The sequence below is a fragment of the Sorghum bicolor genome, chromosome 3 (assembly GCF_000003195.3).
Source record: "Sorghum bicolor cultivar BTx623 chromosome 3, Sorghum_bicolor_NCBIv3, whole genome shotgun sequence".
NCBI classification, from domain to species: Eukaryota; Viridiplantae; Streptophyta; class Magnoliopsida; order Poales; family Poaceae; genus Sorghum; species Sorghum bicolor.
Genome location: NC_012872.2, coordinates 52,435,770 through 52,460,712, shown reverse-complemented (window position 1 = coordinate 52,460,712; position 24,943 = coordinate 52,435,770). Strand labels below are relative to the sequence as shown.

The window sequence follows — 24,943 nt, the reverse complement described above, 5'->3', positions numbered from 1 at the left end:
CATGTTGCAATAACAAGTACTACTCTCTCTAGGCATTGTTTAGTTCGCGAAAAATTTTAGGTTTCGCTACTGTAGCATTTTTGTCTTTATTTGATAATTATTATTCAATTATAGACTAACTAGGTTCAAAAGATTCATCTCACAAAATTACAGGTAAACTGTGTAATTAATTACCTTTTTTATCTATATTTAATGTTTCATGCATGTGCTATAAAATTTGATGTGACGAGAAATCTTAAAAAATTTTGGAAACTAAACAAGGCCTAAGTGCTATAACTCGCGGACACGCACAGACTATAGGCATCTGGACACGCACAGGCTACAGGCATGTAGCTAGTACTACCTATCTCTATCATGCGAGCCAGCTTCAACATACTTGGATATGTGTGCAAGGGACACAGAACCAAAGGATGGCCCTCTATCGGGTCAACACATGGATATGCGCGCGACCTTTTTTCTCTTTCTTTCACATGCAGTTGGAGCAGTGTCTTAGTCCTATGGCCCTATGAAGCAGCGTCGTAGGGCACCTAGTGCTCCCTTCTTTTCTCTCACATGCAGTTGAATGGGCTCTACGCATGTGCTAGTACAGATGTAACCAGAAAGAGTAGCAAGCGCAGAGGTCAGTAGAAAAGGTACGAGACGACGGCATAGGCACAGCAGTAGACGAGCGTCCGGACGCTAGTATAACCGATAAATCTAGGGATGCAGAGTTAGAGGTGGTTGAGCCAACTGAGTGTGCTAAGACTTTCTAGTCACATCTCTAAATGTTTGCAGCGATATAGTGGGTTTTAATTGCTTTATCTGTCATGATTTATGTTACTGCATTATGGATTAAGATAAACTAGAAAATTCTACTTTATCTATCAGCATTTGTGTCCACACATATACGTCCGCGGTTATTTTGTTAATTAAGAATAGATAGCCTAACCTCGTGTAGGATGTAGGCATTTACATGTTTGAGTGCTTGCATGTGTGAGTACTGTGTTTTACACTTGTCAACCTTAATTGCTTTCAACATAGGCGCAGCGCAGGTATCTCGTTTCCAAAGAAAAAAGAAACTAAGGGCCCCTTTGGTATCACTCCCAAGCCATTTTCACCCACTTCTGCTCCCACTTCCCACTACTGCTGCCCCCTCACGCTCCATGCTCGGAGCCTCATAGCAGTGCCGTTTGGTAGGACTCCACGATAGCTCCAGCAACCAACCATGGAGAGAAAGAGGAAAAGTGGGCTAGATCTCGGTGACAGAGAAGAAGAGAGGCGAGGGGAACAAAAGAGCAGACTGGATCTCGACGGCGGAGAAGAATAGAAGCGAGGGGAAGAGAAGGACATGCTAGATCTCACCGATGTTGGCTCGAAGGTGACGGCAATGGTGGGCTCGAAGGCAATGGTGTAGGGTGTGTCGGCCGCGGAGGTGGAGGAGGGCATGTCGGTGTAGGAGGCGGAGGAGGGTGCGTCCGCAGCGGTGGAGGGCGTAAGAGGCGGACAAGGGTGCGACAAAGGCGAGGATGGCCGGCTGAGAGGTGACAATGTACGTGTGAAGACGAGGGAATGGCGCGGAGTGGTAGGAACGCTTCCCACACAGAACAGCATGAAGCTGAGCCGTTTGGCAGCGCTCCGTTGATTCTCGCGAGGAGCGAAGCTACAGGAGCATTGCCAAAGGCCCCTTTAACTATTAAAATCGCTAGAGCCGAGAAAATCAAACTCACATTGTTTTTCTATAATCAATTATGATCCTGATCGGATCTCTAAGAATCTGGCATTTAACTTACTATATATACACGATACCGTTTGCTTTTGTTGTGTGAACCTTTAATTGTTTTCAATATAGGCACAGGCAGTGGCGAAGCCACCTATAAGATGGTGGATGCGGATGCACCCACTAAAATTTTAAATATCAATGAATAAATAGGGTTAAAATTTCACCATGATTATGATTCAAATCTATATATCTACAAGGCAGCTGCACCTCCCTCGAATTTGCTCTAGCTTCGCCACTAGGCACAGGTATCTCGTTTTCCCCCAAAACTTAGGAACTTAAACTGATACGTATCGTTGTGTAGTTTCCTAAAAAAAAAACCTAAATTCTCCCATTACATATATATATCCTTAGAGTCTGTCTCCTCCTAGCTAGTGATCTAGGACGCCGCCAGTCCCGCCATGTCCTCCTGCCTGCAACGCGTTGCCGAGCAAGATGACAATGCTTCGAACCACATAAGATGTCATAAAGCTGCTAGTCTTTGCTTTTAAAAATAAGAAAAAAAAAATTATACACTCTGGGAGGGGATTAATGCAAACATAGGATTGATCCAGGTCCCATAACAAAACACAGCGAGCTAGCTAACTCATGTGCACAGACATTACAAGAGCGTGAAAAATAATTTACATAAAAAGAAATGAACTTGGTGTCTACATGAAATTTAGCTTCTCTAAATATAGTACCTACTGCGGAAAGATCATAATCATAGAATTTGATTAAAGCTGAATTTGCATTACTTCTTGATCTCCTGTTGTGGTGATAGCCATCAAGCAGGCATGCGCTTCTGCACACAGAGCATCATGAACATTATCCAAATTTTATGCGTCCCCCATAATCACAAATCCTTCATGATCTCTCACAACAAAGCCCTAAGCTCCACTCTTTCTATTCTAGATAAAAGAACCATCAAATTTTTTTTCACATATTCCAAAGTTTGGCAGACTTCTACGTACCTTTTTTATCATTGATTTTACACCTTTTTCATGCCACTGCATAGAGAAGAAAAAAAGTTTATGGACATGGCTCTATAGACAACCTCTGCTATCCACCGCAACTATTTGACAACGTGCCTCCCACCATGCCCAGAGAAGACATATTACTTTCATCATTGCTTCTTGCTCTAGAGATAGGACAAAGCTATTTAGCATTTTTCACCATTTTACATTTTAGAAACCAATGCCCTCCACCTTCATCAAGATGCCAACGAACTAGGCACGGTGCGTCAATATCCATGCTCCTACTCCCTCCGTCCCCAAAATAAAAGTCGTTCTAGCAGCTGGAGAGATTACCAAGGAACGAACAAATGACCATAGATACCTCTATATTGCAATCAAGTACGTGACCAAAAGCTGCTGCCGATTGGACCTATGGAGTGGTGGGTACCTAGGCCTTGTTTAGTTCAACCCAAAAAGCAAAAAGTTTTCAAGATTCCCCGTCACATCGAATCTTGTGTCACATGCATGAAGCATTAAATATAGACGAAAGCAAAAACTAATTACACAGTTTAGCTGGAAATCGCGAGACGAATCTTTTGATCCTAGTTAGTCTATAATTAAATAATATTTATCACAAACAAACAAAAATGCTACAGTGTCGAAATCCGAGATCTTTTCGGAACTAAACAAGGCCCTAGCGGATGTGTATGTGTAGAGGGCAAAAGCTGCTACACCTGCACTGGCTGGCTGCTGCCCGGGCACTAGCTAGGCTGCTGCGACTGCAACGAAGCTAAAACGTCAGGGATATCTTTTGAATACTAAAACGTCTTTAATTTTGCGACAGAGAGAGTATGTGAGATCTTAGTACGGAAGGCTGTTATGAGCTAGCCTTCATAAAAATTGTTTCACCTTTGGTTGACACATAAGCCCCTAGATATTGAAAGATATTTCAGTAACATCGGTGTTGCTTGACTCACCATTTTGCTTATTTTTGTTCATATCTCTGTTATCCTTTAGAACATGATAGGTTGATTTCACTGAGAAGCGCCCTTTTGAATCAAAGTGCCATGCCAAGTTATCCATCATACCTTGCTTCAGAGGAATAGTCAAAAAATGTTTTGCATCTTGCTCCCAGAAAATATTCTTCACTAAAGCACTATCCCATTCACCTGTACTTGGGCTAATCAACTTAGAATTATGTGTCTTCTTGGAGTAACCGGTCTTCTTGTGACGCTAGTTGGAAGTTAGGGGTCTAACCATAGATTAATTTGTGTGCTATTGCCAATACGCCAGATCAGACCGTCTTTGAGTGCATGTACCTCACGGACAATGCTTCACCATGAATAGGAAATACTTGGTTTTCCAATAACTAATAATAAATCTCCATTTAGAAAATATTTAGCACGTAGGACTTGAGCACATAATGAGCTTTGGTTCAAGCAAGGTTAAATATAAATAGAGGTCTCTATAGCCCAAACCTCATTTGTCCTTCTTGCAACTCAGGACTTGCTAGGAAAGTCAGTGCACCTTATTTTTCATTCTCTTGTTGAGCCCACCAAAAACAACATCTCATATATATTGCTAATTTCATCACATAGAACCTTTGTAAGATCAAAAACATGCCATTGCATAGGTCGGGATAGCTTGTACTACTGCCTTGATGAGGACATCTTTGGCGGCCTTTGATAAAAGCTTTTCTTTCCACCCGCTGCCTTTCCTTTAGACAAGCAAAAGTTTGTCTTTTAGACTTTTCCATATAAATTGGCAGCCCCAAATATATATTTCTCACTATAGCTAGGCTGGCAATGCACAAGCGGAATTTACCTCTACAATCATTTGACCAACCTGGCCGAACGGCCTGACCCACAGTCAACTCTTCCTCCACGGACAGGGCTGGCATGTACGCGCCACCCATGGGGCCAGACCACGCTCGGTCACACCAAAATTCAAAAACTTTTTAAAATTTCCTATCACATCAAATCTTGCAGCACATATATTGAGTATTAAATATAGTTGAAAACAAAAACTAATTATACAGTTTGTCTGTAAATTGCGAGACGAATCTTTTAAGCCTAATTACTTTATAATTATACAATATTTATCAAATAAAAATAAAAATGCTACGGTATTAAAATCCAAATTTTTTTTATCTAAACAAGACCTTACTTCTCCGTGCGGCCGGGCCATGCACATCATGGTTGGCACCTTGCCCAAGTCTGGCACGACGTGGATCAAAGCACTCCTCTACGCCAGCTGTCTCCAATAGGAGACAAACCAAATCCAAAATAGGTTTCCAACACAATACCTATAGCCTCCAACAGAGTAACCATACAGAAGATCCATTTTGGGTATCAGGAGAGGCATAACCCAAATTTGGATATCCTCTCTCCTCGAGACCCATTTGCAGAGAGTGTTGTCTTTTAGGTCTTGTTGTTGGAGAAGACTAACAATAGGTATGAAACCTTTTACCTGTAGCGCTACCCAAAGGACAAATAGGTCTTGTATTTTGGGTGCCGATTGTTGGAGATAGTCTTAGGCCTTGTTTAGTTCAAAAAAATAGCCAAATTTTTTCAAGATTTTCCGTTACATCGAATTTTACGGCATATGCATGGAGCAATGAAAATAAAAATTAATTATACAGTTTGTCTGTAAATCGCAAGATAAATTTTTTGAGTCTAATTAATCTATAATTGAACAATAATTGCCAAATAAAAACGAAAGTGCTACATTATCTCAAAACAAAAAAAATTTGGGAACTAAACAAGGCTATTTCCACGGGAACGTATCCTATGCAACCCAGCTTCGTGTGCAACCTATGCAACCACCAATTAAGGCCACAGGATCTAGATCCAACATATGGAGTTTTTTTCACTTAAACCCTCCCATCTAGATACACACGTGTTAGATTTAAACCCACAAGTAGAGGGGTTTAAGTGAAAAAAATCTTAGACGTTGGATCTAGATCCTATGGTCTTAATTGGCGGTTGCATATGCACACGAAGCTGGGTTGTATATCATACGTTGCCCATTTCCACACCCTCAGCATCCATCCCGTTCGTGGAGTTACAGCTCTACAACAACTGCAAGACCAGTCGCATCACGGACCTGGGAAGAACTGGTCTCCCGTTCGTTCGGTGCCGGCCGGCGAGGACAGCACCGCCACCGTACCGCGCGCGGACGCCATCGTTAGGCCGGCCATGCCATGCGCGTTCGATCGAGCACATGAGCGATCGAGCTGAGGCCGGGTTACCAATGCATTGAGACTGTAAAAAACGGAGTTGGTGGTCGGCGCGGCATGGGGGGGTGCAGGGGCGAAGCTACGTTGAAGGTTGTGGGTGCCCAGGCACCCACCAAAATTTGAAAAATCACTATTAGAAACAAATTTTCACCATGGTTATAGATTCAATTTTCATGACTATAAGAGAAAGGCACCCCCTCTATTTTGCTCTAGCTTCGCCCCTGGGGGGGTGGGGGGGGGGGCGGGGGGGGAGACTGGATGAACCATCTGTCTCCAGAGACAGCGCAGCGCATCGACGTTCCAGGCCGGGCCTCACCAGCCTATAGCAAACTTTTCAATTTGTTTGTAATCACGGCCGTGCCCATGGGGGCTCAGAGCAACTCCAGCCCAGCATGCAAATTGAGCCCCTATTTTTTTCATTTGCATGCTGGGCTGCTTCCAATAGGGGCCCAAAATTTACTTCAACTCCAGTCCAACAACCTATTCTAAAACACTACAGCATGGCTGTTTATAGAAGGCGTTTAAAAATGCCTTTAAAAGTCATCAAAATGCCTTCAAAAACTTTTTTAGGCATGCTTAAAAATGCCTGCTATAAACTGGACTTAAAAAGTCTTTTGAGGCATTTTTTCAAAGCGCCTTCCAATATCAACATATAAAGGCATTTTATAGCTGCCTATAATAGTTTTTAAAGGTATTTTGTATAAGCCTTCAAACACTGGTAAAGGCATTATTAAAAATGCCTCTAAAACCAACTCATACATGCTGAAATTTGCTAGTAATTAATATCAAAATAGCACAAATCCATCAAGAAATTAACCAATGGAAACAGATATTAACAGCACAATACAATCATTTAATCTTTCTGGCATACAGAGTTATATTTGTTACCAAACACAATCAATAAGGTAGAAAAATAATCAAATATCTATCTTCAAATGATATTCCCATGTCCTTTTGTGTAGGTCCCAAATCCTAAATGATGCAAATGGAAGTAGTGCAACAAAAGATGTAGATAAAGAAGTAGAGGGAGAGAGCTTCCATGATTCAGATAACCCAGAACTGATATATCTATGAATCAAGTTGATTAAACGAGCACCAGCATCATCAGTTTTATGGCTGACAAATAATCAAGTTGTCTGCAATGAAAACAAAAAGGTTAGTGCTAAATTTTGAAGCCAAAAATACAACTTAGTAACTCAGTATTTAACTCATCATGATTCTGAAGAAATTAATTAAGTATGTGTGTGCTGAGCCTAGTAAAAAGCACAGCGCGATTTGCTTACGCACAAGCAGTGAACTGGAGGTTGTGACTGAGCTATGTGTGAACCATGTGTCTGTGACTGAGCTATGAAAGCCAAAGTGAGGAAGCAATTACCCCACAAGAGACTCAGGCCATCAAAATACCAAGGTGCTTTCTAAGAGACAATGTAATATAAGAATTATAAGAAGCTATCTGTTCAATCCAAACTAGTCCAAAAAAAGAAGCTATCTCTTACCTCAAAGCAATGTTAAATCATGGGAATAAAAAACAATAGCTAGTCAACGCATGGGACAAGGATTGAACTTCCAAAGGCTGTAAGTTGAGGTAAGAAAGCAATGAAATTTGAAGGCCTAAAATAGTTAAAATGGTAGGGCCAGCATCTAAAAAGCCGAAGGATCTTCTTGAAATCTTCTTCAGATTTCATCCTTCAAAAAAGTTATGACCAATTACTCAACTAATAAACCAGTAGGAGGAAGAAAGCAACATACATTTTTTTTTCAAAGTTATAGTCATCAATTGGGTGCCCATTTTTTCCTGTATGTGTTGCTATAGAGCTCAGCACGGCTTATCTGTCTTCCTTCCTTTAGTTCCTGTATTAAGAACAATAGGTGGTAACACATAAAGACAATCAATGATTAAATTTCAATAAGATAATGGTATACCAGCTAGTCTAAAACAACTGCATTACTTCTTGATCTAGTGGTGTGCCTTCCATAGAGTTGTTGTGCTCTATTGGACTTGTTCTTCTCAGATTTAAGCTTAATAAATACATGAAGGTCAGGGAAGAAATTAGCTAGTATAGCAAGAAGTCTATGAAGCTTTAGTACAGAAAAACAAGCACCAATAGAAATAATTAAGCTAACACAACATACCAGTCCCTCATTTGACTTCTAGTGATTCACCAGCCACTCCCATGAGGTGTTGGAATCCTTTTCCCATAACCATTACTGATATTATGTCTACCAGATAAATCAGGATCAAAGTACTTTGTCTTCAAAACAACCTTGAAATCTTTTCACTTTATATTTGCAGACTTCAAAACCCAAGGCTTGTAAGACTGATCAATGTAAAAAAAAACTTGCATGAATTTACATTTCTAATAAACATTAACTTTCAAAATCAAGTAAATAATAAGTGCAGGTTGTGCCTATGTACCGTTACAGTTGTCGACAACTTGTCTTTATGAATTTATCTACTTTACTCTAATTTCTGTATCCTAAAGAGATTTTCTTCCCTCTAACAAGGTATCCAATGAAACTTGTTAAGTTAAAGAAATTTAGCATGTGAATCCTATATACAACCTTAAACCTCTGCATTGAAGTCAACACATTGATAGCAGCAACACATGTTCACTTAACTACAATATAACAAAATGAGCTTGAGGTGAACAAACTGGACAGCAGTTAGTATATTGAATGGAATTAAAATATGGAACGATTTTTGTTTTGGAACGAAACGATTCCTCAAGATCAATATTAGGATGTAAAATATCCCCAGAGAAAACAACTGAAAATTGAACTCAATACAACATCAATAATTCAGCAATGGTGAAAGTATGCCTAGACAGAGATATAGCATTTTATAGAGTGCAAAAGCAAAATAACCAACATAGTCACATGGAACCATATTGACATAAAAAATAGCATTGGTTTTGGATAAAACTGTAATCGATTAGGAAGAGACGGAGCCCTTTGGCACTATTTTATGATGAGCATAGCACTACCAAGTACCAATAACAGTATTCAGAGAACACATTTCTTCATAATTTCATTAAGCCAATGACTGGCTTATAAGCATTGACCATTAAGCGGCTAGAGTTTTGGATTAATTAGCACATCCAAGGAGGGGATTATGCAGATCCCAGTCAAATCAAAGTTTACTCCCTAAATTCCCGAAACCCTAGTTCATGAATTTGTGCAAATGAACCTAAATCTCCACTGAGCTGGGCACCATGGATAATTTTACCTTAGCCAGCGTCGTTGTTGCCTTTAGGTATGCTAGGTAGACGAACTGCTGCTACTGTCGCAGATCAGAGGATTCAGCAGCCTGCGTGCCGGTTCCGCCATGCCACCGCCACAGATCATGGAGCCGCGCCGCCGATGCCGCATCAGGGGCCCGCCGTGCATGAGGAAGTCACGCCAGCGTCGACGTCGCATCCGGGGCTCGCCGTAGATGAGGAATCCTGCCGCCGCCATGACTGCTTGAGGTGGTCGTCGCCGCCGCAAGGAGACCCGCGCGCGTCGTCTTCTCAAGGGCCGATGGGGGGCCGCTGGATGGAGGCACGTGCAGCCTCGTCTGCACACGCGGGCCGGTGAGGGGCGCCGCGCCAGCGGCATCTCCAGACCTGTCGCTGCGCGCCCACCTCAGGCCGGCATGACGCCAAATCGCGAGCCTAGCGGCCACCTCCTCTATCTCTCGCAATTTTGGGGAACGATTCAGCGACACATGTGCAGCCTCTCCGATTTATTTTGTTTGAGAAGGTCCAATTAGTGCGTGAGCAATACTAGTATAGGATAAGGCCCGTGCTTCTCCCTGCCTATGTAATAAAGGCCCAAATGAAAGCCCATCTACTTGCCTATATGAAAGACTATAGAAGGCATTTTGAAAAACGCCTCCAATGCTCAAATAATTAAAGGCATTTTTTTAAAAAATTGCCTCTAGTGCTCAGATATTTAAAGGCGTTTTTAAATTAGTCTTAAAAAAGTAGCTTTAAAGGCATTTTCGTAACAATGCCTTTGGATAAAAGGAAAATTAAGGCAATTTAAAAAAGATGCCTTTAACAAAATGCCTTTAATTAAAGAACGTGTTGTAGTGAAAAGAAAAAAAAATCTGCTCACACGCCGACTCGCACGCACGACGCGACATCCCGCCTGCTCGCCGCCGTCACCATCACTAGCCGCGCTGCGTGGGAGCGGGAGGAGGCGGAGGCGGCGCCTGCGCACGCGTGCAAGCTCGCGTCCAGATCCGCGGTGAGGAGTGGTGCTCCCCGTCGTCCAGGTCCGCTGGGCAGAGGAGATCCAGCGGCTGGCTGGCTCGCCGACGCGGTTCTTGCTGCCGCCGCTCACCGCGTGGGCACGCTCACCGTCGCCGCGCACTGCTCCTGGGCCGCCAACACCTACTACCAGAACAACAAGGCCAGGGGCGCCACCTGCGACTTCGGCGGTGCCGCCACCATCTCCACCACCGACCCCAGTACGCGCGCCAACTCTCTTCTCTTCTGCTCTGTTTTTGTTGAGCAGCAACAACTCCACATCATCTTAAATACTAGTAGAATTCTTGTTGATGGCAATGACGGCAGCACGAATTGTTAGTATTCTGAAAACATTGCTTTGTCCATGCTTTGCTTCCCTGCAGGTTTCTCTGGGTGCACATTCGCTTCCAGTGCCACCAGGTACATACATTTCCTACTCTGCTGCTGTGCTTCGTCTTTGTTTGATTGGAGAATCTTTGATTAATAAATAAACATAAACTGCGCTTATTAATGCCCGCATAGTGGTGGTGCCCAGGATACCTGTATATAGCTCTCTATATAGTGCCCAAGCTCATCTTTGCATACAGGTTGCTTTGCCGTAGAACCAAGTGTGTGCCCACAAGAAACAGACCTGAACTAGAGTTTGCAAGTCTGAACAATGGATTGCTGCAATTTCGATTAGAGTTCTGACTATGATCTTGACTTAAATTATTTCCTTTTGTTGTTTACCGCACCTTACATTTTTTGTGTTAATAGCAATACAAGCTTTTCTGTAAACTTTTTCCTTTTTTTTTGTTGCTATGGCAGATGTCAAGGTTTGGAACTAGAGCTCGTCGATGGTGGGATGAAGAGGACGAATCTGATGTTGACGATCTCTTCATCATTGCTGGTCTTCTTGAGGGCTCCAAAAGAAACAAGCGCAAGAAAAAGTTTCGTGGATCGTTGCCGGGTCGCCGCAAAGTGCCTTCTACCAGGACTACTTCGCGGACCAGTGTGTATACAGTGAGATTGAGGATAGGTCTTTACATGAGCGACTTCGTGATGATCTTGTAGAGCACTTGTGGGCAATTCATAGCTCTAGGTAGTTAGTGATTTACTATGCATGTAATCTCTAGTTCAGATGTGTAGTTCTCTGAATGTAATCCCTAGTTAGTGATTTACTATGCACATTTTATTTCAAACCATGTTGTTGAAATACTATGCTGTTACCATTACAATTATTGAAATACTATGTTGTTACCTTGGATGGTTCTCTGCAGTGGTTTGTGTGACTAAGATTCAGGTTTTTTCTTTTATTCTGAGGTTCTTTCCCAGGGGCTTATATTTGCAATCAGAATGCAATTTATTAATGATCAGAGTGCTCATATCCATTTCTTAATGTTCAGTCCATTCCTGTGCCTTGCATTAATCTTAATGTTCAGTCCATTCCTGTCAGTTTTTCTCTTTATTTTGAGCAAGACTTATCTTTTCCTGTGCCTCTGAATTATGCTGTGCTACTGTGCTATATAATTAATACTGTCAGTCTCCAGAGCCTATGTGCATTCAATTGTGATGATTTAGGTGCCCTTATTCCTGAATGTTTAAGAAGTGAACCGAAAGAGATGCTATCTGAATTTTTTTGTTCTCAAATGAAAATCTATCTGCATTTGCCTAAATGTTACCTGCATTTGCATTCATATGATCGAAAATTTTATAAGATGGCCAAGTGATATGGACTGAGGATAAACTAAAAAGGGAGATCATCACTCGCGAGGATCAGAAGCTGATCAGTAAACAGGTTCAAGCCAAGCAAATGGGCAAGCTGTTGCCAGTCTTACAATCAGGCAAATGGAGCCTGAGGCTCAGTTTGATAAGTATGAAACATCATCAAGCTTATCTGTAGAGGATCAGCACTTTGACAATGTCTTTGCAGAAAAGAAACCAGAACCCAAGCCAGAGCCTTCCAGGAAGCGCTTTCACAAACATGATTCTGAAATCTTCCACATCACACCATTCCCAAGATGAAGTTCCCAGGCTTTGATGGAAGTAACACCTGAGATTAAGTGCAGTTTCTGCAGTTTGAAACTTTCAGCATCAGAGATTAAGTGCAGTTTGAAACTTTCAGCATCAGAGATTACCATTTGAATCAAATATCACCCACTGCTACTCATGGCTTTTATCAGATAACTGAACCTACTAAAAGAATATGCACCCAAAAAACTTCAATTGAAGTGAATGGCCCATAAATCTTTGGACTTTCTACGACATACCACCAGTAAAAAACACATACCCATAATACAAATTACACATTACACATTATTTTTTCGGGTATCGACATAAAAGAAACCAGCATAAAAGAAACAGCTACTGAAAAGCTTCTACCCTGCATGAGCATAAGTTGCAGCTGTTTCAGATATTTTTTATCATGGGCCACCAAGGAGATATTAAGTTCAATCCTATCATCCTGCCACATCCTCCAAAAGAAGCAGTAGTAAGCAGGGTGGTTTTTGAGCTGAAAAAGATGAGAAAGAACCCCCCAAAAAAAATCTAAAATCAGCAACTGAACTGGATGATCCTTCGCTTTCTCCCGTTCGCCGCCGGCCCGAATGCGAAGAGGGGTTGCGGTTACCTGCGGATGCGCTGTCTGCTGGTGTTGATTCGGTGTCCCAATCTCCGGCGTCCCGATCTGCACGATTCGGCTGGTGCTGGTGCGGTGGAGGCAGCCGGGCGAGCTCGGAGGAGCGAGCCCGCGAGGCCGGCCTGCTCGCCGGTGGGGCGGCGCGTGCGGGGTCACGGGAGAGAGAGAAGGGGATAGGGGGCTGCTGGATCTGGGAACTTGAGATTAAAATTTGAGAGGGCATGGAAAATAGGGGCCCAAATAGGAGGTGGGCTGGAGTTAATTTTTTTGGATGAAGTCTCTAGATTTGGAATAGGGGCCCAAATAGGAGGTGGGCTGGAGTTGCTCTCGGTAGTAGTCTGCAGGACACCTGGACACCGGAGATTAAAAAAAGAAAAAAACTATAGTAGTAGAGTAGTTAAAAAAAATACTCCCTTCGTTCCACAAATAATTGCATTTCTTTGATTTCTACGATTCATATTTGACCGTTCGTTTTATTCAAAAAATTTAATAAATATTATTTATTTTTTATGACTTATTTTATTATTAGATATATTTTTTATAATGACTAGGATCATACTCGTGCGTTGCAACGGGAACAAACTAATGCTATGATAATTTTAAGTTTAAACTTGTATTAACCTGTGAGCACTATTTTTGTGCAATTGCGGCACTTCACGGTGAAGTGCTGCAATTGCACAAAAATAACGCTCAGAGGTAAGTGGGTTCCTAACAGTGAGCATACACTTCAATTCCAGGCTCTTGCGGCACTCCGCCAGGTACAAAAGTCATAAACATGATGAAAAATATAAAAGTACAAAGATCATCCATTGTCATTGAGGAACAACATATTGCTGCAAAACCTAGTGCAGTAAAATTTGAATAAGAAAAAGTGGAACAGAACATACATTTCAGTGGATACGGCAGGATAAAAAAAAAGGCAAAGAGGCATGTCAATTTTAAGTCCATGTAAATCACGTATGATAAACTCCCTATGTCAAATCCTTCCCGATCAACCAACTGTCACAGCTGGTATCCATCATCACACATTGTGGTTTTGGAGAGTTCAGACTGCTGCTCTACAGCCGGTCTATGAACTTCGACCTTGATTGCAATTGTTGCCCTTGCGCAGTTCTTTGTCTTGCTCTGTCATACAAGATTCCTCTAGAGATATGTTTGGTGCCATCACCCATAACCAAAATGACCTAGAAATCAATAAAATAGTTTAGAGTTGTGCAACGCCACACTCTATTTTTTTGAAGAACTCAAATGAATCGGACAACATTGAAATTTTGTAATTTACCTATTGAGGCATAATGGTCTTAGCATCAGGCACTTAATCTAGAGTCAGAAACAGAAGTATAAAAACTTATTCAGGTCTATGCATTCCCACTCAGAACCATCAACACATGGAGCACATTGATGCTATGTTCAGTAGAGGAGGCGCGATGAAGCTATTGCGGATTTCATTCAGAATAGGCTAAAAAGTTATAAATATAAATATATACAAATGGAAAATTTTAATGACTAAGAAGGTGAAACATGGTTCCACACCCTGCGACGCTTGACTACAGTCTGTCAACAAAGAGAATGCATGATGAACAAAACAAAGAAAAAGCTACCTACTACGTCCGACACGACAGTATATACGCATGCAAGAAATAGGAATCTATGCAATATGACCCTCATACTGAGCATGTATTTTCACCATGAGAGTGTCTCAATGGAAGACTCTCTTTTGTAACAAGAATAGAGTAACATGGATTGTAATTTGGATCTATTGCTAGAATCTCATGAAAAATTATTGCAAATTAATTACTTAATCTGTATATCAGGTAAGACAAGTATAACTGGAAGTAATATATTTGATAAGTAGTGCAGTAGTAGCAACCTTGACAAAATTAAACTTGCCTTTAAAAATGTTTTTGTGGATGCTTGCTGGAATGCCCCTCAAAGATTAACTGAAGAAGTTAATCAATTCAGTAATCACATGTCATAAAGGCATAAAGCTACAAAGTTTATGAGGCCAAGACTTGGTTGAGATTTCCAAACCTACGCAATTGTGCTCTTCTAGAGTTCCAGTGTTCAACGGATTCATTTGCGCTGCTCTTGCTCAACTCTTCCACTCCCCAAAAATAAAGTAGAACATCATAAGATCCAGTCCCGGACTATAACAACAACAGTACATAAAACTTAAATGTGGGGTGGGGTATGTGGGAGGTGATTCACCAGGTACCCAGGTTCCTTTGGTCATCATCACTTCGTGCACGCACCAAACCCAACGCTATGGGGGAGTTAAATTCATATGAAAGCGCGGGGCAACCAGACGACGATGGAACCAGAGAGAGATGGTGATTCACCTCGAGTTGGAGGCTGGGGAAGCGGTACGGCACATTGCCTATGCTGGTGCGCGCCAGCCTTGGATGCTCAGGGTCGATCTCCCCGCCGTGGTCGAGGCAGAAGACCACGAGTGCCGCCTCCACCTCTTCGCTGCTCGACGATGACTTCCAGGTGACATCCCGCTCGTAGATCCAGTGGAGGTACCATGGGTAGGAGTGCCCAGGTCGTTGTCATCCATAGGCTGTGGCTGGCCTAGGGTTTGGTCGGGCGGCACGAGCATTTAGCAAAGCGGAGCCCTTGCACAGGTGGGGCGGATCAGGGCTGCGGCAGTAGAGGAGGAGGGGCGCAGGCGGTGGTTGTGGAGTACGTCACGAGCCGAGCAGGACAGGGACTTCTGGTTTTTCCTTCTTGCGAGCGGTGAGTGGGGAGACGGGTGGGGGAGATAGCGCGGGGCCACATGTCGGCGCCAAAAAATCGCACGGTGAAAGTGTTCGGTGATGCGGCTTCACCACGGCTGAGTAGACGGGTCCCATTCGTATCTTTTAAGTGTAGAGATTTACTTATTTTATTATTTGCACAAAAAAATTAAAATAAGGCAAATGGTCAAATATGAATCATATTAGTCAAAGAAATGCATTTATTTGTAGGACATAGGGAGTAGTTATTAGTGGTGGTGTAATGGTAGTACTAGAGTAGTAGATTTTGGTAACTAGGATCAACACTGTTTACCGAAGAGGAACGAGGGCAGCTGGTCTTAACAACAATAGACACCTCTTTCCTTGAGTATAATGGATCTGCCTTCTTTTCGGCCCGGCCCAGTTTCGCTTTCAACAAACCCTGCCGCAGCCGGCAGTTATTTCTGTTGGCCATTCCCACGTTTTGCCATTATATACCCAGGCCCATCGGACAGTGCCACTCCAGCCCGCCTGCGCTGTGCTGTCTCTCCGGCCTCAGCGGCCCCACCCAGCCACCCTCACATTTGGTCCCAGGGGCCCACGTTACAGACTGTGCGTATAGCAGGCTGCACGTAGCTTTCTCTGCTAATTTACTAATCTCGCAATTAATCATCACATCCATAATCCTGTCTACAAAAGAAAAAATATTTATCCGATGCCATCCAGCTGTTGCAGACGATGTGAGGCCTACCTCTCTATTTCAACAATTTAAAATGGTTCAGTTGAAATGCATTATTTTCTCCATTGATGAAGAGAGGCAGCACGACTCGGCCACAGATCTTTTCCAGCATGTCCTATTATTTTTGTCAATTCACATCGAACTTGTGCTAGGCTTTCTTTTGCTGTGTGTATTTTACACATACTCACAATTAATCTTGCCCTGCAGATTTTGCTGTCGGTACCAAAATAAAAAATTATTTTTTCTTTAATGTATGCAAATGGCCGTCAGATATTTGGTGTCCGAATTTATTTCTTTCTAATGTCAGTGTCCCATCTAATCTAATATTTTGAAGGTGACATGTCATTGTAGGCTGAAAATCAAAAGGGTAGAGAAGAAAAAGGCAGGGCAAGAGAGGGGAAAGTACCTAAGCCAGCTCGGAAGCAAGCACGAGCAGGCAGAGATGCCAACCGCAATGCTCTGTCATCTCTGCTCATGAGCAAATCGGTAACAAGCTTGATCATGCTTCTCTTCGCTGATCATTCCGTGATCTGATTCTACCTCGTTTCTCCGTCAATCCGATCCCAAGATTTCACATACGTTTGCCTGCGTACTGCAGTGGGAGCAGGAGAAGCCCCATCGAGGTCAAGGTCGCCCATGGATGGAGATCATATGAGGCAAGCCACCGCCGCCGCCGCCGCCGTGGTCACCGTCACACAGGCGGCGCGCGCGCAGGACAGCCCCGCGCGGCGCCTGATCGCCTGGCTGCGGCTTCTCTTCCGTGAGTGCCGTCCTCGTTTCTCTCGTCGGTCGATTCATCAGTCTATCCAAGAAGAATCAGTCCAGCTCCGATCGTGATCCAACCCACGGGCGCTTCGGCCTTCGGCTCTGCAGGGGCGTTCGTCCATAGGTACGCCAAGCTCGCGAGCTGGGACGCGGCGGGGCGCCCCGTGTTCGTCATCCTCGCCGTCTTCTTCCTCCACAGGAGCCTCCGCCGCCGGTACCTGTCATGGAAGGAGTCGTCGGGGCTGCGGCTGATGGCCGCCGCCGTCACCGTGCAGGCGACCGTCAGGGCGATGGCGGCGCGGCGCGAGCTCTCTGTCCGGAAGCAGACCAGAGCTGCCACACGCATCCAGGTACTAGCATACAGTGATCAACTGTAGCTTCACTGTGTGGCTGCACACACTAGTAATGGATTCTGATCTTTATCCTGTCGGGGAAAAAAAAAGGCGCAATGGCGTGCGCACAGGGCGGTGTGGAGCTACCTGACGACGAAGAGAGCCGCCCTCATCTGCCAACGTGCTTGGAGGCAAACCATTGCAACCAAGGAGAAGCTCAGACAGGTCCAGCCCCCATCTTCTAGTACTCATGGTGCCCAGTTTTCTTGTGTTCTCCGCTTCATATTTGGACAATGTGCAGGAAAATCTTGAGAGGGAAATGCTGGATGAGATGTGCAGGCTGCGTGAGATGGTGGACGTGCTCCAGCAGGCTGTCAACGATGCCGAGACGAGGGCCACTAACGAGAGTGAGGCGGCGAAGGATGCGATAGCGCAATTGGAAGCAGCCTCGGTGGCGATGGCTGAGGACACTGAGAAGGTCAAGGCGTTGAATGCCGAAGTTGACCGCCTGAAGGTCTCTCCTTCACACCAATTTCATTCAGAGATTGTGCAATGTAGAATGGTTTCATCTGAAAAACATGGTATCTGGACACTCAAGATCAAGGATTGATGGGGTGCAGGATTTGCTGGGAGCTGAAATGAGTGAAACTTTTGCGGTGAAGAAGTCGCTTGCTGAAGCTGAATTGAGGAATGAGAAGCTGGCCCGGCTGCTTGGAGTTGAGGAAGTTAAGAACAAACGGCTTCAAGATTCCCTGAAAAGGTAATTATAAGGGTTCAAAATCAGATAGCACTTGCCATTCCTCTTTGCACAATGCACGCTTCCAGTGAGTTCATGATGGGAATTCTAGCGCTTTGCATGGTTATTTCATAGGATGGAGGAGAAGGCTTCTAATCTAGATGAGGAAAACAGAATGCTTCGACAGGCTGTGGCGTCAAACCCTGGTATTGTCAAGTCGCCATCAAGTGAATACCATGAAGCACCTGGTATTCAGGTATGTCCAATCATCGTATCATTAACTGATTTGTGATGCCATGCCGAGTACTAAGAAATCATAGTTTCTTTTAGTTATTAACTGATCATAGTTGTTTGCATTTACGTTGGCAGGCAACTCCAGATAATGAGAAATTAGCAAATGGTACAGTGAAGCCCATAATAGTGGACAGGGAGGCAAATATCCATGTATGTATGATCCTATAACCATTTAAGACAATTACTTTTTTTGTGGGTTGCATATGCATTGCTGACATGACATTATGGATTTCTAACTAGGAGAAGAGTGCTGAACAACCTACCTCAAATGGTCATGAAGCTGAGAAGCAACAGCAAGTATGACATTAGCTCTGACCTTTTCAGCTTTACTTTCATGCCATGCGTTTGAGCATCATTTTAATATCTGAAAACGTTCAGGAACTTCTAATCAAGTGTCTATCTGAAGATCTGGGTTTCTCGATCGGTAGGCCAATTGCTGCATACCTCATATACAGGTGTCTAGTTCATTGGAGATCATTCGAAGAAGAACGGACCGTGGTCTTTGACCGGATTATTCAGAAGATCACTGCTGCCCTTGAGGTATCTGGCAGAGTGCCAAGTAATATGGGATAATGGATTTTATGTTAGTAAGAAATGAAAACATGATTTAATTTTCTTCACTGCTAGGCACGAGACAACAACGAGACACTAGCATATTGGCTGTCCAATTCATGCACGCTTCTGGTTCTTCTTCAAAGGACACTGAAAATCAACGGGGTGGCTGCTTTGGCTCGTCAGAGGCGAAGAGCATCACCTCTTAAGGTGCCACAGGTGATGTGCAGAAACTGAACTGGTCTCGAAGGTGATGCTGTCAATGAACTTTGGAGTTCTGAAATTTGATCTCACTCCAGGAAAACAAAGATCCTAGCCATCCTGACCGTCCAGTTTCTGACGGAGGGTTGATCAATGGACTAGCTGAAGTTTACCAGGTTGAGGCCAAGTATCCAGCTATTGCATTCAAGCAGCAGCTCACTGCATTGTTGGAGAAGGTTTATGGGATGATCCGGCATAATCTGAAGAAGGAGCTGTCGCCACTTCTCGGCCTTTGTATTCAGGTAGTATTCTGCACGATGTAGTTCTCAAGCGTCTTTGCCAAAAGTTATAACCCAGGGTTTAAATCTTGTATAGGCACCACGTACATTTGTTGTCAGTCCCAGAGGATCATGTTCCCAAGGAACAGATTTGGCACAACAAGCTTCGATGGCACATTGGCAGAGCATCATCAAAATTCTCACAAATTCTCTGAATGTTCTGAAATCAAATTATGTATGTGCTAAAATCTCAATACATAGTAGTTCGTTCCAAAAATAATACTACAGAAGTTATATGTTTTTTTATTCGAACACACTTGATTCATGACTGGTTGCATTGCAGGTGCCTCCATTCCTGATTTGCAAGCTGTTCACGCAAGTCTTTTCATTTATCAATGTTCAACTTTTTAACAGGTACCTGCTTATTCATCATTAACTCATAATATACAGAACTAGCATTATGAACCCATGTAACATTTCTTCAATTGTAGTCTTTTGCTACGGCGTGAGTGCTGCTCATTCAGTAATGGAGAGTATGTCAAGGCTGGGTTGGATGAGTTAGAGCATTGGTGTTTTTGGTTGACTGAAGAGGTGATGGCATCTTCAGACTGCTTCAACTAACCTTGACAATGCAGTTGCTAACCTTCCCCTTTTTTGCGCAAAAGTTCCTAACCTTTTTAACCTGTAACTGTAAACAGTATGCAGGATCTGCATGGGATGAGTTGAAGCATATCAGGCAAGCAGTAACCCTCTTGATACTTGAAGAAAAGCATAGCCGGGGTCTCACAGAGATCACAGACGACTTCTGCCCAGTAAGTTTCTGAACCTTGCAAACTCCTACACGCTTCTGAAGTTTCGCTACGCATCGTTCTCAAGTTAGTGACAAAATTATCCATCTATGGTACCAATAGGCGCTGAGCATGCAGCAACTGTACCGGATCAGTACGATGTACTGCGACGACAAGTATGGAACCCTGGGCATTCCATCAGAAGTGAGTGATCCCAACACATTCCTGCCAAGAACTTTCAGGATTCGGCTTGTTCATCCACTTTCTTGAACTGAATTCAAACTATAAACCACCGTAGGTCATCTCGAGCATGCGAATCAAGATGATCGAGGGCTCGAGCACTCCATCGGCGCACGACGACATCAACTCGTTCCTGCTAGACGATGACTTCAGGTACCGTCTCGGCGTCTCCTCTCCTCTTTTTGTGAATCTTGATCTGTCTGATGATACATTGATCATCAAGATTGCATTTCTGATTGCAGCATACCGTTCTCCGTCGATGACTTCACGAAGCTTATAGTGCACGTCGACGTAGCGGACATGGACCTGCCACCACTGATTCAGGAGAGCAACGGCTCCAAACTGGGACACTGAACTGATCGACAAACTTGGCAGGGACAAATATGCACGCCCTTTTTTGTGTTGCGGTGATGTACATAGTGCGTGATATATTACGACATATACCACAGTTTTGATATCTGGGTTTCCAACTTTTGATTGCATATATATACGGTTTTGGTTTTTCTTTTTTGACTGATCTTCAGTTCTCTCCCACCTTGAGTGCCTGATTGGGTTTACGTGTGTAAGGTTGTACAGAACTGAACTGGCATATAAAGTAACTATGTAAACAAAGAAAGCCTTTGTGTTTGATTAGCCTTTGTGTTTGATTTTTTCACAAGAGTTAGTGATACTTGCAAGCCAAGCTTTCCTGTGCCATATGTGCTCTCAGATTCTAACTGTGACACCTGTCTTTTTTTTTTTAATGAAAGATGTCTGGGGTTGATAACCTCTTTCCCCATTGCCATCTAGTAACTGTTGAGCATCTGTCACTCTCACAATAATGATTTAAAGAAAGATTGTCGGGCATCTGGATTTGATGACTTGCTGTCTATCTTTATTGCTTCTGATTGTACCCTAGCAGTGGGATTTGGATCTTGCCATGGGCGCCAGCGCATGGACAGTAAAGTGGTCATGACAAATACGGAGTATATGTTAAACCACAACCACTCCTCTTTGAGGTTCTTTTTTAAAGGAAAAAATCCTCCTCTTTGGGTTAGAACAAGGTTACTGACACAGACGTAACAGTATTTATTTATTTATTTATTTATTTATTTATTTTATATACATGTTGCGAACAATGGCCGTTTGTTCATATCTCTGTCGACAACACTGCTGTCTCAGAGGAGGAGAACAGACCAAAAACATGTACTGCTTCAAGGACGCATCCACAACAATCAGCAACACCCTGCATGTAATCGAGGCCGAGGCGGATCGATGGATTGTTGCTGGTGCCATGGGTTTGCAGGAGCTGGCCATGGTTCACTAGCTCGGATATTGAACCTGTTTCCTCCCTTTAGAATGTCTTTTTTTGAATGTAATATCCTAGTTTGGTTCTTGTTGCCGGCAACAGCTTCTTGTACATAAACGTTCTTCTTTTTCTAATACAATGATACACACACTCATGCGTATTCGAGAAAAAAAAAAGAATAAAATTACTAACACAGACGTAACAGTATTTATTTATTTATATACATGTTGCGAACAATGATCGTTTGTTCATATCTGTATCGACAACACTGCTGTCTCAGAGGAGGATAACAGAACAAAAACATGTACTACCCTCTCCATCTCAAATTATAAACATTCCAAAAATCTTGAAGAGTTAAAACATTTCAAATTTAATTAAAATTATATAAAGAATTACAAAAAAAATATGACATTAAATAGATATATAGTATGAAAATATAATTAATGAAGAACCTAATGATACTTAGTTGTTATAATAAATGTTACTATCTTATGATATAAATTTGATCAAACTTGAGGTAGTTTGACTCTCTAAGATTCTTGGAATGACTTATAATTTAGGGCAGAAGGAGTATTTGTCTAGCTCTCACATAAGAGCTTTTCGCTAATGAATGTAGCAGCACTTTGTTCACACGACACAGAAAAGAAGGGAGGGAAAAAAAAAGCATGCGATGCAGGATGCACTGATTGATCCTGCTGCAGCCTGCAGTGTAGAATGCGATTCAGTTGGTGAGCAGTGGATGTGTCACGCAGCAAGTGTGCAGAGAGCAGGTGAGAAGAAGATCCTTCAACTCTGGCTACCGTCCTCCTCGAGTGAATTTCTGTTGAAATCCTCATGGTACTCTAGAAGGATTCCTCCATGGGGTTGCAACTACACGTTTTGGTTGATTTGTCAGAGTGATGGACCTTGAAGGATATGCGAATGTTTACACATGGATTCCAGAGTGAAGGTGGAGCGTGGCTTGTCTTTGTAGGATCAGAGCGTTTTACTTTTGGCCTTGTTTAGATGCGAAATTTTTTTGGATTTCGCTACTGTAGCACTTTCGTTTGTTTGTGATAAATATTATCTAATCATAGACTAACTAGGGTCAAAAAATTCGTCTCATGATTTACAAACAAACCGTGTAATTAGTTTTTGTTTTTGTCTATATTTAGTGCTTCGTGCATGTGCCGTAAGATTCGATGTGACGAGAAATCTTGAAAACTTTTTGAATTTTGGTGGGAACTAAACAAGGCCTTTGTGTGCTTCAACCAAATTAAAACAGTGACCGGTCGTTTTCACTCCGTCTACTCTGGTTTTGATGGTCACCGCATGACCCAGGAGTTCCAACTCTCCTCCTCCTTCACTTACAAGCATTTCTGCTTTCAGGATTGAACAGCAATTTTTTTTTTTGAAATAAACATTGACCAGCAAGTCGAACTGAAGAAGCCACCTTATTCCTTTTTTTTTAATTATTCCTTCGTTGCAAACAGGTGAAGCAAGAAAGAGAAAATAAAACGTACGTATATCATAACAAAATTAAGTACAGGCAAGTGAAAAGAAAATTAAAAGGGGAAAGCAAAAAAATTCAAACCTGTGCATAATCATGGCGAGCATATGTTGCTTATATCTTAGCCACCATGTGTAGCACTTCCCAAATTTTTAAGTAGTAGTGGAGGAATTGTAAATATTTAAAACAAAACCTGTGCAGCCAAATGTTTTTTTAAAGAAACAAAAAGGAATACACACGGACACTTCTAAGCTGAGCTTGACAACGCACTATAGCTTCACTTTAAACAGCCCTCCAAACTTTTAACGTTAAATTAATGCGCACTTTTCAAATCCAAAGGACCCCCATAAGGCCATAAACCTATCTGTCTCTAGTACGATCGACGTATCGTTAAATTATTCTCTCATGTTTGAAATGAACAATGGCTCGTAGACATTGTTTCGTGTGTGTATATAGGATTGAACATGCATGTATGTTTTGTGAACGTTTGTGTCTGTATGTATTGTGCTATTGAAACCAAACCAAAGCCACGTATTGCAGTTGGCGTGGCAAACAGCTGCCAGCCACTAGCTCCAACTCCAACTGAAACCAATGATCTGAGCATCTGGATCTGCAGCTAGCTAGTACAGTCCTACGTCACTGCTGTGATGGACTGCACAATTTGGGGGCATTACAGGATTGATAATAATGAGATAATCTGCTGAAAACGCAAGACATCATGATCAGCAGCAGCTCAATATCAACCTGGAAGTAGCGGTGCTACGCAATCAATAAGGAACCAACTAGAATTTTCTGGATTAACAACTCCGGCGGACCACGTCACTCTTTGGAGTTTGGATGTGCCCTGTTCTCCGCTAAGGGCTTTTTTAGTTCACCATAAAAATCTAAAAAAAATCAAGATTTCTCGCCACATCGAATCTTTAATTTGGACGTATACAGTAAGCATTAAATATAGACAAAAAATAGCTAATTGTATAATTTGTCTATATTTTGCGAGACGAATCTTTTCAGTCTAGTTAGTCTATGATTATACAATAATTATCAAATACAAACGAAAGTGTTACAGTAGTCAAACCCATAATTTTTCACCAAAGCCTAAATCAACGAACTTAAATGATGGCACATGATTAATTTTGCAGATTAAAGTGATGGTTTAAACTCTTCTCCGTATGATTACGAATGTCCGTTCATTGTTTCTTGTTCTTCAGCTGTCCTGATTGATGTTCGACGTTGGGGATTTGTTGTGATGTTCAAGGCCGGCCGATCATTGTAGGGTCAGGGTTTGTAGGCAGGCAAACGGCCACCTGGCACCTGAGCTTAATTTGTGTTCCGATCAAGATCAGTGAGTGACCCGTCGTTTTCATCTCTCTCTATCTCTTGATTTATGATGCTTACCAAATCAATGTCCCAGCAAATGACCGGCTCGGGACTTCGCGGTAATGGTTTCTTCACTTGCAAGCTTTTGTGGTTTTCAGCATTGACCACTTCGTTAAATTACCCGATTTGGTCCTGGGTCCTTGCTAGTGTCAACGCACTCGCACTCAGGAGTCCTTTTTTTTTCTTTTTGAAAATTACACAGAAATTACTTAATCTACCATGCATATCTAAGATAACATTCTAGCCATAAATATATAGCAAACGAGTGAAACAAAACAGTATTTCAATTGTTTGAAAATCCTACCACCACTCCTAATTGTTTCAGGGGGAAAAAATTGGATCTACATGGTTACCCATGCGTGGGCTCTAGCA

The 24,943-nt window shown here is 42.6% G+C and overlaps 3 protein-coding genes and 1 long non-coding RNA gene across 5 annotated transcripts; 2 read left to right on the top strand and 2 right to left on the bottom strand.

Moving 5' to 3' along the window:
• On the bottom strand, positions 6,734-9,556 carry LOC110433875. 2 transcript variants are annotated; one of them, XR_002451269.1, is made up of 4 exons: positions 9,156-9,556; positions 8,063-8,247; positions 7,679-7,948; positions 6,734-7,065 (listed from the first exon to the last, which is right to left on the bottom strand). It is a non-coding gene; the product is annotated as an uncharacterized LOC110433875 (long non-coding RNA). The 2 variants fall into 2 exon arrangements; XR_002451268.1 differs by having other exon boundaries at positions 7,679-8,247.
• On the top strand, positions 9,564-11,412 carry LOC8078218. The gene is made up of 4 exons (XM_002458000.2): positions 9,564-9,607; positions 9,991-10,382; positions 10,545-10,581; positions 10,969-11,412. Exons 1-4 carry the CDS (start codon positions 9,564-9,566, stop codon positions 11,165-11,167), a joined length of 672 nt encoding a protein of 223 aa, XP_002458045.2. The 3' UTR covers positions 11,168-11,412.
• Positions 11,884-15,967, bottom strand: LOC110433718. The gene is made up of 6 exons (XM_021456235.1): positions 15,827-15,967; positions 15,118-15,261; positions 14,061-14,098; positions 12,770-12,968; positions 12,523-12,604; positions 11,884-12,212 (listed from the first exon to the last, which is right to left on the bottom strand). Exons 1-6 carry the CDS (start codon positions 15,965-15,967, stop codon positions 12,034-12,036), a joined length of 783 nt encoding a protein of 260 aa, XP_021311910.1. The 3' UTR covers positions 11,884-12,033.
• Positions 16,565-21,050, top strand: LOC8078646 (myosin-17). Its single transcript, XM_021456791.1, has 19 exons — positions 16,565-16,717; positions 16,830-16,991; positions 17,105-17,346; positions 17,440-17,553; positions 17,630-17,842; positions 17,949-18,088; positions 18,200-18,320; positions 18,434-18,508; positions 18,599-18,655; positions 18,737-18,898; positions 18,986-19,129; positions 19,210-19,413; positions 19,487-19,624; positions 19,733-19,803; positions 19,881-19,980; positions 20,088-20,201; positions 20,301-20,381; positions 20,476-20,570; positions 20,660-21,050. Exons 2-19 carry the CDS (start codon positions 16,868-16,870, stop codon positions 20,769-20,771), a joined length of 2,307 nt encoding a protein of 768 aa, XP_021312466.1. The 5' UTR covers positions 16,565-16,717; positions 16,830-16,867; the 3' UTR covers positions 20,772-21,050.

Coding starts and splice junctions, on each gene's coding strand:
- LOC8078218 (XM_002458000.2), top strand. CDS start 9,564: ATGACGCCAAATCGCGAGCCTAGCGGCCACCTCCTCTATCTCTC. Junction 9,608..9,990: donor GGCCACCTCCTCTATCTCTC/GCAATTTTGGGG, acceptor CTTTAATTAAAG/AACGTGTTGTAGTGAAAAGA. Junction 10,383..10,544: donor CATCTCCACCACCGACCCCA/GTACGCGCGCCA, acceptor GCTTCCCTGCAG/GTTTCTCTGGGTGCACATTC.
- LOC110433718 (XM_021456235.1), bottom strand. CDS start 15,967: ATGGCCAACAGAAATAACTGCCGGCTGCGGCAGGGTTTGTTGAAAGCG. Junction 12,605..12,769: donor AGCAGACAGCGCATCCGCAG/GTAACCGCAACC, acceptor AGGATGTGGCAG/GATGATAGGATTGAACTTAA. Junction 12,213..12,522: donor GCAACTTATGCTCATGCAGG/GTAGAAGCTTTT, acceptor TTCAAACTGCAG/AAACTGCACTTAATCTCAGG.
- LOC8078646 (XM_021456791.1), top strand. CDS start 16,868: ATGGATGGAGATCATATGAGGCAAGCCACCGCCGCCGCCGCCGCCGTG. Junction 17,843..17,948: donor CCGAAGTTGACCGCCTGAAG/GTCTCTCCTTCA, acceptor GATGGGGTGCAG/GATTTGCTGGGAGCTGAAAT. Junction 18,899..18,985: donor AGATCACTGCTGCCCTTGAG/GTATCTGGCAGA, acceptor CTTCACTGCTAG/GCACGAGACAACAACGAGAC.